Here is a 12075-nt window from a genome sequence, read left to right as displayed (position 1 = left end):
GGAGGGGTAGAGAGAGAGGGAGACACAGAATCAGAAGCAGGCTCCAGGCTCCGAGCTGTCAGCACAGAGCCTGATGCGGGGCTCGACCTGAGCTGAAGTCAGACACTCAACTGACTGAGCCACCCAAGCGCCTCTCTCCTTTCTTTCTTCTATCAGATGTGAAAAGTCCTGGTCTGACTCTAATTTATTATTCTTTTATTCCTATTCTCTAGGCCTTTGTCTTTTTTTTTAATGTTTATTTTTATTTTGAGAGAGAAAGAGAGAGAGAGCGAGTGAGCAAGGGGGGGCAGAGAGAGAGGGAGAAAAAGAGCCTGTCCGCTCTGTCAGCGCAGAGCCTGATGCAGGGCTCGATCTCAAGAACTGTGAGATCACAACCTGGGTGGAAACCAACAGTCAGACGCTTAACTGACTGAGCCACCCAGTCGCCCCCTTTGTCTTCCTAATATATTTTCTGGGAAATTCTTACGACTTTATAATACCACCCTTATGGAGTAGGAGTTGTTCTCCCCTTCTTGTGGGGCAGTGTTTCTATATAAATGATTTGGAATGCTTCTGCACAAGATATTTTTCTATTCTTCCCCATTTATTATTTATTCATTCACTTACATCAGTGTGGATTTACCGATGTTCATTTTAAACTTTTGGTTATAATCTGTTATTTCCTTAGTTTCTTGTTCCAGCTTTGGCCATCAGTAAATTTTTCACTTGGCTCCTATGTCCTTTGACATACCTCATCAACATAGGCAGGGCTTTTTTGGTTTCTGGTTTTTTGAGCACTTCCTTACTTTCTGGCACTACAATATGCTCCAGGCTCATCTTGCATCTTTTCCACCCCAACTCTTAGAATTAATAATTTCTCAAGGAGGTCCAGTCCCTTTAATTGGAGAATGATAATAGAATCCAAGATCTGGGCACTAGCTGTGCCGACCGCTACTGGAATGCTGTTCCTCCCAGGCTAAGAGTTCATTTGGTTACCTACATCTCCCTTTTTCCTTTTTCTAAAAATTTTTTGTAGCACTCTGTTCTGATTTTGTGGATCCCGTTTCTCTAGGTATAAGATAAGATAAAAATAAAGTTACTTGTTTATTTTTGCTTCCCAAATTATCTCCATTCCTTCCAGTTTTGTTTTGGTTTCTGACTTTCGCGTCAGACCTGTTCTCTAGTATCTGATGCTCTTTGACCATCCTTTCAATAAAATGTTACTTAGAAACAATCTTTGTAGGAGAGTTTGACATTTGACGAGCCTCATGCAGAACGAAGAGGTAAGCATTTTGTCGGGGATCCCCCATACCACTACTTGAAGGTACTATGCGTTCGAACGGGCACAAGGAATTCTAGAACAGTTGTCTTGTTGGTAGCAGCAGCAGAAACTGAGTAGAGAGCCCGTTAGGCACCACACACAGGATCGAAAGGATCCATACCATCTGCTCCTCTGCACTAGCTCTCTGCACAAACTCCTACCCAGCAGGACACGCCGCAACACTTGGACTTGACCACAGCCTTTGATCGCCAGGGAGTTTGCGCAGCACCAACAGGGTCAGCCACAGCGCCCCCCCCCGCCCCCCCCCCGCAGCGGACTCTCTGAAACGCCGCGGAGCGGATGAATTATTATCGATCGATTACCGAAACGTCAGGCAGCAGACACGCTCCCGGTACTTCCCCGGGAAGGGGCGGTAGCCAACCAAAAACTGAGGTCGCCTCCTTTACTATAAAGGCGCCTGGAATGCTCCATAGGGTCTTCCTCACTCTGGGACTCCGCGCATCCCTTTTACCAGTAGGGAAGGACATAAGCAATAATTGCGACTCAACAACCATAAAGTACAGATTACGTCAACACGTATCCCAATACAGAGCTAAAAAGAAACGGTCCGCCTTGCCTTTAACGCCGGACGCCACCTCCGTAAGAGAGCTGGCGGCACGCCCCCCCCGCCCCCTCCCAGGGTGCCTTGCGCGGCGCGCCGACCCACCCCCCAGCCCCAGGGTGCCTTGCGCGGCGGCGCCGACCCCCCCCCCCCCCCCCCGTCCCAGGACGCCTTGCGCGGCGGCCTCGCTCCCGGTGGGCTACGTGCGCGCGGCGGGCGCCGGAACGTGCTCTCGCGTGGTGGCCCCACCCACCTCGGCCTTCTCAGCCGCCGGGACTTGAAGTTCCCGCCAGGTCGCGGCTGGGTGAGAGCGATGCTGCGCGGCCGGCCTTGACTGTGAGGAGAGAGGAGCGTCCCCGGCCCCTTGCAGCTTGCTGACGCCTCCGAGCCCCGGCAGCCATGTCCACGGGGTTTTCCTTCGGGACCAGCACGCTGGGCTCCACCACCGTCGCCGCCGGCGGGACCGGCGCAGGCGGCGGTTTCTCCTTCGGGACTGGGGCGTCTAGGTAACCGCACCTCCTCGCTTTCCCCGGCCCGGGTCCTCCCCCTCGAGGCTCCGGTGGATGGGCCCGTCCCTCCCTCTTCCCCCCGCCCCCCGGGTTTCCTTCCCGGTGGGCCTGGTGGCAAAATACTTGCCCAGGGCCAGCTTCGAAGCCCTGCCTTATTTCAGCGCCCTGCCGCCCACCCCGGCGGCCTGGTCGGCAGGAGGGCGGATGGTCTCGGGGCTGTGAGGTCCCCCAGAATTTACGATGGTTCATACTCACACATTGTTCCCACGGAGGGGGTCTGGCTGCGTGGAAGGGCCTGGCATGTCCCGCCGAGCCCCAGCGGCGCGGCAGCCCGAGGCACGGAACGAATGGTGAACGAATGAACGGCACTGGGGCTTACTCTGGGGTTTTAGAAAAAGACAGTGTAATAGAAGATTTTAAGGAGCACAAGTCAGAGTTCCTCCCCGAGAATTCAGATTTCATCGCAGGAGACACGGTGTGGGACTCTCCAGGGCTTAACGATGTTGTGGGATTTTAAACGAGCTCAGGTCTTTGGACCTCATGGGACCCTCTCCTTTGTTGTTTCTTGTTTTAAACACTTGTTACAGCATTTATTGGTGATGATTTTGAACACGATGTGCAGATGAGTGTACATGAGCGAGTGTTGTGTTGTAATGACTTACACTGAAAAATGTAGCATATTTCTCGTTTTTGTGCAGCCTGCTAAACCACCAGCTCAGATGGCGAAGTAAAGCTAGCAGAGGTCCAGAGACCATTAAAATCGTTAAAGATCATTGTCGTGATGAGACATGGAGTCTTTAGAATTCAGTCTTTTTAAGGTAAAAGTGGAGGAGTTCCTTAAATCCGGAAGAGCGCGTAGAACGCGTTACACGGCATCTTGTGAAGTTTGAGGAATGTGGTTGTAGATTAAAAGGGCAAAAAAAGAATCTTCCTTGGGTTAAAAAAAAGGGGGGGGGGGTTGGGCAGACTACATAGTCAAATATAAAATCTGTGAGTCTCTCTCCTTTAATACCTCCTTTTCTTTCACTCTGCACATATAATCAGCAAGGCCTGCTAATTTAAAATTTTTCTAAAATATCTATCTATTTATTTTGGGAGACAGAGAGAGACCGAGCACGAGCTGGGGAGGGGCAGAGAGAGAGGGAGGCACAGAATCCCAAGCAGGCTCCAGGCTCTCTCTGGGCTGTGAGCACAGAGCCCAACGGGGGGCCTGAACCCACAGACCGTGAGATCATGACCTGAGCCGAAGTCGGAGGCTTAACCCACTGAGCCACCCAGGTGCCGCTCTATTTTGTTTTTTTTCAAATGCTGGTTGTGATCTGCTAAATTGATGTTCTACTTCTGATGGGTCCTAATCTTAGGTTGAAAAACACTGCTGTAGCAACTTGGGCATTTTCTTAGTTCCTCAGGTGGGCTTGGCCCAACCCCTTCCCCTTGGGTCAGTTCCCGCTGATTGGAATCCCCCTGCCACCTCCTTGAGTGCCAGGCTAGTGTCTACTGTTGGGACTCCAGTGCTTACCTATCCAGAGAGGTCTTTGCAGCTCTGCCAGTGTAGACGAGGTTTCCACCCTCATAGCACCCTGTCACATAGCACTTACCACGGTTGTAGTCAATTCATTATGTATATTTTTTTTATTAAATTTTTTTTTTAACGTTTATTTATTTTTGAGACAGAGAGAGACAGAGCATGAACGGGGGAGGGTCAGAGAGAGGGAGACACAGAACCTGACACAGGCTCCGGGCTCTGAGCCGTCAGCACAGAGCCCGACGTGGGGCTCGAACTCACGGACCGCGAGATCATGACCTGAGCCGAAGTCGGCCGCTCAACCGACTGAGCCACCCAGGCGCCCCAATTCATTGTATTTTTTGTTGACTTGTTTATATTCTGATCCCAGCAACGGAACGGAAGCTCCATGAGGGCAAAGACCGTTTCATGTCGTTCTTTTGGGTAGACACAGTGAAGCTCAGTGCGTATTTTTTGAGTGCATGAGTGATTGATTCATTCTCTCCACTGACTGGAAACTTCCTGAAGTCAGGATCTGAGTCTTACCACTGTCCTCAGTCCCTGTGACAGTTCCTGGCACATGACAAGGGCTTTCATAGATCCTTGTTGAATGACCGAGTAAAGGAATTCTGAGTCAGGAGCTGGAAACATGTACACAATCTTCAGAAGGGCTTGGATAAATGAATGAAAGGAGAGAGCATCTGACGTCTGTCTCGTGGAGTACTGGTTTGAAGGCCTAACTACCCCGAGAGCCATCTAGCGATTTGGTCTCTTTAGGTAAATCGTTTCAGCAACGTTACTGTCCAACAGTTCCCACGTCTGGAAAAGGGGTATCATCTATTTACCTCACGGAGGTGTTGAATCGGATAAAGCATGGAAAGTATTTAGCATCACACCTGGCGCTTGGTAGGTGCTCAGTAAGTGTTACCTCCTGAGTCCACATTAGGGCATGCTGGAGAAGTTAAAAGAATATTCCTGATCTGCTGGAGTCAACTTGGCTTTTCTGTAGCACGTCTTAAAGAGACTAGCAGATAATACCAGGTTGAGGCAAAAATTGGTCATGTCTGGGGTGGCTTTTGGTTTTCATTAAGTAAATTTCTCTGCCACAGAGAAATTTCTCTTGCTTTTCTGAGTAAGAAGATACCACTTTGATATATTTCTTTGGTAATGTTTTCAAATTTAGGTATGAAACACTTCATTGTGTCTTCAGTTATCAAGACATTTTAAATATTTTAATTGTGTTTTTAGACCTACCTTGGCTGTACTTCCTTTGTGTCTTTATGGAATGGCAGTAAAACCAAATGGGATCACTGATTTATTTGGGAGACAGGGGAGCATAATAACCATTTTTTTAATTTGATGTTTGCAAAATTTGCCAATAGTGTTTATTTAAATATCTTTTTTTTTTTTTAATGTTTATTTTTGAAAGAGAGCAGGTGCATGCACTGGGGTGAGGAGGGGCAGGGAGGGAGAATCCCAAGCAGGCTCCGTGCTATCAGGAAGCCTGATACCTGGCTCGAACTCCCAAATCACAACATCACAACCTGAGCCGAAATTAAGAGTCGGACACTTAACCGACTGAGCCACCCAGGTGCCCCCTAGAATACCATTTTAATGCAGTTGATTAAGTGTTTAGGATTTGTGCTTTGTTGGTGAAACTTTGCAACCCTGTTCTGCCAGCCCTCTGTACTGCACACCTGGGACACACATACACCTGTGCTCACAGAAATCATTTTAAAATCAGTGATAAACTAAGACAGAGGGTGTAGTCTTTTTTTTTTTCTTCCCTACTCAGTGTCGATGACTGATTTCAAGTTCTACCTTCTTAGTAAGCTCGTCTCTATTCCCCTTACAGTGATTAGCTGGCATAATACCTTGTACATAATGTGTTTAATTGAATTTATAAGTGTTCCTTATGATGGCAGTAGTAACATTTAATCTCTTAATCTTTCAAAAAATCTGTTAAGTAGGCACTGTTACTCCCATTTTGCAGATGAGGAAATAGAGAATCATAAACACTAAGTAATGTCACACAGGTACCAGGACACTGGGGTGCTGGTACTGGAACCCAGCCATAACACTACTGCCTTCTTAAATTGAAACATCCCAGACTTTTAAACTTTTTAAAACTGACCTTGGCTTCTCTTATGGTGATTATGTCTGTATGGAAGGTGAGGGAGAAGTAATAAAGGTACGTATACAGGATGAATGGGATCTCCCATTATGTTACATGTTGATATATTCTCTCCTACACAATTTTTGAAGTGGCAAATTGTCAGGATTTCTTGTTTATTTTCATAATTTGCTCTCCCACCCATAGATAGCAAATTTGAGCCCCCGAGTTTTGATAAGAACAGTTGAAAGTTGTGCACTCTGTTCATATCACTTGTTATTATCAGCTGTTCTTTTTAAGCTTTCAAAAACTCTGGATCGAGGGTAATTTTGCTTTGCATTTTACTCTTGCCAGGTTACCTTGAGTCCTTCTCATCTTCTCACCCCCGCCCCCAGTTCTTACTGCTGTTTTGGTGGCAAGATACCTGTGTCCTCTGCCCCCCCCACCCCCACCCCAACTCCATGAATGTGGTAATATAGCAATAGAGAGGTAGTGAAGACCGCTTAGAATAACTTTTCTATTTCTGGGTATGTTATTTTTCTTTATGTTATTATTAGTTGGGGAAGAACAAATGCTTTTGGAAATGTGGACTGTACATGAGTCATTCCAGAAGAAAATGATCCACATTCATAGCATTTCCCTAGCCATTTAAAAGTATGCTAGCTTTTTTTTTTTTTTTGAGAGGGAGAGACAGAGAGCATGAGCAAGGGCGGGGCAGAGAGAGGGAGACAGAACTCCAAGCAGGCTCCAGACTCTGAGCTGACAGCACAGAGCCTGACGCGGGCTCAAACTCCTAGACCGCGAGATCATGATCTGAGCCAAAGTTGGATGCTTAACTGACTGAGCCACCCAGCCCCCCCCCCCATTGTGTTTTTTAAGGCTACTTTTATATGTGACTTATTTTTAAAGGGAACAGGAAAATATTTGAGTTTGGTTGGTTAAAAATGTTAGTTCCTTTTGTATTCTCTGGAGGCATATTGAATATGTTAAATGAAAGAAGGTAATTAACCTTGAACTTTTATTTTTCTTAAAGAAATCCTGGCTCTAATAGACTCTCTTTTGGTTTTTTTTGTAACAAGCAACCCTTCGGTGGGGCTCAATTTTGGAACTCTTGGAAGCACTGCAACTCCTGCAACTACATCCGCTTCCTCAGGTGGTTTTGGAACTGGCCTCTTTGGACCGAAATCTACCACTGGGTTCACTCTGGGAGGAACAAATACAGGTAAGGAGGCTTGTCACATTTGCAGGGAGTAGGTGTGGGCTATTCTTCAAGTTCTGTTCTCTGTCCCTTCTCTTTAGTTCTGTTCTCTATCCCTTCTCTTTACAAGGATTGTCATTGGTGACAGACCGAGAAAATGGTAAATACTAAGATGAAAAAATACATTGGCATGTGGAATTAAGGACCAGTGATAGGCCCGTGTTGGTTATAATCTATTTAAAAGAATTTTTTTTTAATGTTTCTTTCTGAGAGACAGAGAGACAGACAGACAGAGCATGAGTGCGGGAGGGGCAGAGAGAGGGAGACACAGAATGTGAAGTCGTCTTCGGGCTCCGAGCTGTCAGCCCAGAGCCCGATGTGGGGCTCGAACTCGTGAACTGCGAGATCATGCCCTGAGCCGAAGTTGGATGCTTAACTGACTGAGCCACCCAGGCGCCCCAGTTATAATCTATTTTTGTGTAAAGAAGGAAAACACACACATTTGAAGAATTAAATAAGATCTCTCATAAGAAAAAAAATGTTTTTGTAACTTGACACAAAGATGGCGTACCTCCTTAAATACGATGAATAAAGTAACAGTTTGTATATTAAATTATATAATGCAGCGTTTTACCTTAGTCAAGATGAGTTTACCAATTTGGACTTAATTGAGCATATGTGGGACAGTTAGCATCTGTTTTACTGTAAAATTATAATTTGCCTTCCTAAGAGATGTTTTAAGATTTTGTATTATTAAAACAACTGTCTCACTGGGAAAAGGTAGACATTTTGATAATAAAAAGTTGTTTGTTTTTTAATACTTACGGGTATTTTATTATTAAGTTAAAAATATGATTCACTGGTACTGCCATTTAAACGGTTTACTTCCTTGTTGACTTTTTATTCTCTACCCTCAGGGCCTCTTGGTCTCTGTTACCACCTTTTGCATTGACCTTCCAGCTTTGATTGCAACATTTCACAGCCACACATAGAAAATGTAAGAACTGCAGGAGTAGATGTGACACCAACCAGGGAGCTTCTTGAAATAGCTCTGCGTGCCAGTGTTTTGCTCAGAGTAGCTTTTTTTTCTCCTTGCCTGATTTTGTTAGAAGCAGTAGTTGTTTGCATTTTATAAATTTTATTTCCTAATTAATCAAAATTATATACAGCTTGCAATATGAAAACCAGTGCTATAGGAAGAACATTTGTGTTAGTGGTCATGGTGGGAGATACTGGTCGTCTGAGTAGTGTTATCACACCCTGAAGATGATTCCAAGTCTGCCCTTGTGATAAACCCCCAAAATGCCATCTTCCGCTGATGAATTAAATTTTATTTCTCTTTTTGTCCCCAGGAATAGCAACAACTATAACTACAGGATTAATTCTGTGTAAGAATTTTTGAGGAAAGATTCCCAGATCTGTGGTTTTCTACTCTGCTCGTAATATCTCACAGAGCTGGGGTATAGAAGGAAGCATGTAAGGAACCTAACAGAGATCACAGACACTCATCACAGAACCTTTCAGTACTGGCGTGTTTTAAAAAGTCCGTGACTTTTTAATTCAGAAAAAAAGCCTTAAATACAGAAGTGGTTTTTCTGTGGAAATTACACATTACAGTTTGCAGTTATTTGAGTCCTTGTAGTGAAGAAAGCACCACACTACATAGCTCAGAAGTCTTGGAATTAAACCCTGCTTATACCTCCAAGTCGTTGTGAGGTCTTAGGTAGTCATGTAATATCTGGCAGCTTTTAGTTCTCTATAAAGTGAAAGTATTAGACTAGAAAGTTTTTGACTTCCTTCTGGCTCAAAAATACCCTCGTTCTCTGTAGTGAGACGCCAAATGGAACGTGAGTAACTAGAATGGCGATTAATAATGTCAAAGGAAGGGAATGAATGAAAGGACAGCGAGGAGCCTCAATTAAAATTAAATTTATTAATTAAAGTTAAACCAAAAGTTGAAATAAATTCAAGATTGGTGGACTTTTTTCATTTGGATGCTACTCACCTGGGATCAGGAGAAAGCATCGCACATGTGTTTACTCCCAGCGGTTTGGACAGGATTGGCTTCAAGGACAAGCAGTTGCATTCTTTCATTTTCTGAGATTGTCGGACCCGTGCAGGATTTCAAAGCACTGTACTCTGGCAGGAACTTCTGGTTGTGGTAAGGACAATCCAGAAGCTTAGTTTCTGGCTTCTTCGTGCTCTCAGGAGAAGCCAAAATGCAAGTTGTTATACATGTCTTCATTTAGTAGTTTTGAGCAGCTGCTGCTTCCTAACCGCGTGGCCTTAGGCGTGCATGACGGTTTGAGCATTTAGTATTAGCTGTTGGTGTGGCGATGGTACTGGTGGTGAGGGTGGGGCGGACGATGTCAAGAACTACAGAGTGTGTGAGCAGGGCATTCGGTGTGTTCCGAGGTGAAGGCGACAGGCAGGTGTAGTAATATGTTCTTGTGTGATCTGATAAAGGCCGTAACAGATGTAGGAAAGGCAGCAAGGAAGGAAGAGAAAGAAAAGGGTAGAAGTTTATTTGGGGGGCAGGAGACATTATTCCTGATGCAGGAATGGAAAGTGCAAAGGCCCAGTTACAAAAGGACCGGGGAAGTATGAAAAATACTCGGTTCTTAGAGTTTTGGATTCAGAGGTGGGAATGGTACGGAGAGGGGATTTGAGGAGCAAGTTGGGACAAGATAGGAAAGGTGGTTGTGTGCCAGCCCTTTAGGCTGTAGCGTAGAGATAGTAGAGAGCTAATGGGAGCCTTCAGTCCGGGAGAATCAGCAGGGCATTATTTTTTGTTGGTATTCTCGCTTGTTTTTGAAGTAACTAACTGATTCAAAGAATAGATTAGAGGTTAGAAGGACTGACAGCACAGAAACAAATCAAGAGGTTGTGATAATAGTTCTGGAGAGGGAGATGGCCTGAGCTAAGGTTTTTGAAGATGCTTGTAATCCAGGGATATTTCTGCAGGAGCATTGACAGGGTTTGTGGCTAGTAGGATGTAGGAGAGAGGAGGGGCATCAGGGAGGGTCGTGGTTTCTGGCACGAGCAGCTGAGAGGACCACGGCAGGGGATTTAGGAGTGCTTCTGTCTAGGGGGATGCAGAGGTGCCGAGGGACATCCAGGCAGAGCTAGCCAGGGAGACTCCAGGGGGTGTAAATTAAGACCATGTTCCTGTGGTTGAAGTTCTGCGGTTGGGAAGTAAGGAAGCAGGCCTGGTACCATAGGCAGCCTCATTTAAGAAGTGAACAGAGGAAGGAGATGGACGGAAGGAGACTGAAAGGAGTAGCGGGAGCTGACAGAAACCCAGAACACTAGGCGGTAGAGAATGCTGGTTTAAAGAGCCTTGGAGGGGAGGGAGACTTTTCTGCTGAGTATAAAGGAAGGGTAAATGCTACTTTAGGTACCTTCAGGGGTAGAGCTGAAAATGGATTTCAACATTACCACAGTGACTGGACTTTTTTTGCTGTTCTTAAATCACAGGGCCGTCCTTTTTAAGTGTGCACCCTGGTTTGGCCCCACCTTTTCTGTTACTTTTTCGTGCACATACAAGTACGTGTATCCTTGTTGTGTCTGCAAGAGCAGATGGACTCTTTTAGGGATCCTGATTGAAACTGGTATGATGCCCACTTACGGTAAGATAGGAGCTGTTTGTCTGTTTGCACAGGAACGCCAGCCACAACATCCGCATCTGCGACGGGTTTCAGTTTAGGATTCACTAAACCTGCTGCATCTGCCACACCATTTGCTCTGCCTATTGCTTCTACCTCAGCTCCTGGTCTTACTCTGTCGTCTGCTCTGACGTCAACTCCTGCAGGTGAGGCACCATGGGAGAAGCCGCCTTTTACGGTTGAATTGAATAGTTTTGTCGTTGGTGAACATAGGTATCCACCTTTATTATCAGAGATAACTTTGGTTGCGGAAAGTTTTTATTTCACCCCTGAGGCGGTTTTGACCTAGTAAACTACTGATTTGTGAAGAAGGTCATCACTGGTCCTTAAAGCAGGAGGGACCATCTTGGAGGTCAGTCTCTATTTACAGAGCAAAGCAGGGACAGAGTGAGAGGCAAAATGTAAAATTATTAATATCCACTTTGTTTTCAAGGAGCATTTTGGTGACAGGGAAGGGTAAAGAGTTTGCATAAATACTGCCTGGCTTAGGATTCATTCCATTTCAAAGGCGAAGTTGGTGTCCTGGGTGGAAAAACTCCTTATTACTGTCCGGAATCAGTTACCTGATACCATTGTAGTATTACCCAGAACTCTTCTTTCTGTCACTGGGTTTTGCTCTGAAGGTACGATTTCTCTTTGTTCTTAGGTATATATATAATTTCATCTTTAATGAGTAGTTTTTCCTAAGTGAATTTTATCAGGGACACGAAGGGTTGTTTGTTGTGTTTTTGTTTTTTTGCTTTTTGCATTTCTTGGGAAGTGTTTTTATTTTCTCTGGTGTTCTTAGAAATGATGTTTCCTTATGAAGCCTTACAATTTCATTTTTTACAGCATCTACAGGATTTACCCTAAATAACTTGGGTGGAACAACAGCCACGACTACTACTGCATCAACAAGCCTCTCTCTAGGGGGAGCCTTAGCTGGTTTGGGAGGTTCGCTTTTCCAGAGTTCGAACACAGCAACATCAGGTAATTGATGGCGTTTACATTCCAGAAATAGTAACTATTTATTTTGAAATTTACTTTATCTCTATTTCAGCCTTTTGAACAGATCATTTTATCTCTTTAACCTATAGGTTTTTTGTTCAGTATGAACACTGAATTAAAAAATAATGTTTTTCATACATAATTAGACATCTTAGCTATGTAGAAATAGATTTTTCTGCTCAATATTTTTATTTATTTATTTAGAGCACATGAGCAGGGGAGGGGCAGAGAGGGAGA

The 12075-nt window shown here is 44.9% G+C and overlaps 1 protein-coding gene across 2 annotated transcripts in view; it reads left to right on the top strand.

The window, feature by feature from the left end:
- Positions 1-2052: 2052 nt before the first annotated feature.
- NUP58 (nucleoporin 58) overlaps positions 2053-12075 on the top strand; it is a 49560-nt gene continuing 39537 nt past the window's right edge. Inside the window, exons 1-4 of one of the 2 annotated variants that reach the window (XM_060637508.3) lie at positions 2053-2368; positions 7068-7210; positions 10848-10997; positions 11683-11820. In XM_060637508.3, the coding sequence (XP_060493491.1) occupies positions 2262-2368; positions 7068-7210; positions 10848-10997; positions 11683-11820 (538 nt within the window). In that variant the 5' untranslated portion in view covers positions 2053-2261. The remainder of the gene's footprint in view (positions 2369-7067; positions 7211-10847; positions 10998-11682; positions 11821-12075) is intronic. The other variant, XM_060637507.3, reaches the window with a different exon arrangement.

The sequence above is a fragment of the Panthera onca genome, chromosome A1, assembly GCF_046562875.1.
Source record: "Panthera onca isolate mPanOnc1 chromosome A1, mPanOnc1 haplotype 2, whole genome shotgun sequence".
Taxonomy (NCBI): domain Eukaryota; kingdom Metazoa; phylum Chordata; class Mammalia; order Carnivora; family Felidae; genus Panthera; species Panthera onca.
The sequence above is the reverse complement of the archived record's forward strand: the minus strand, read 5'-3'. Positions and strand labels throughout refer to the sequence as shown.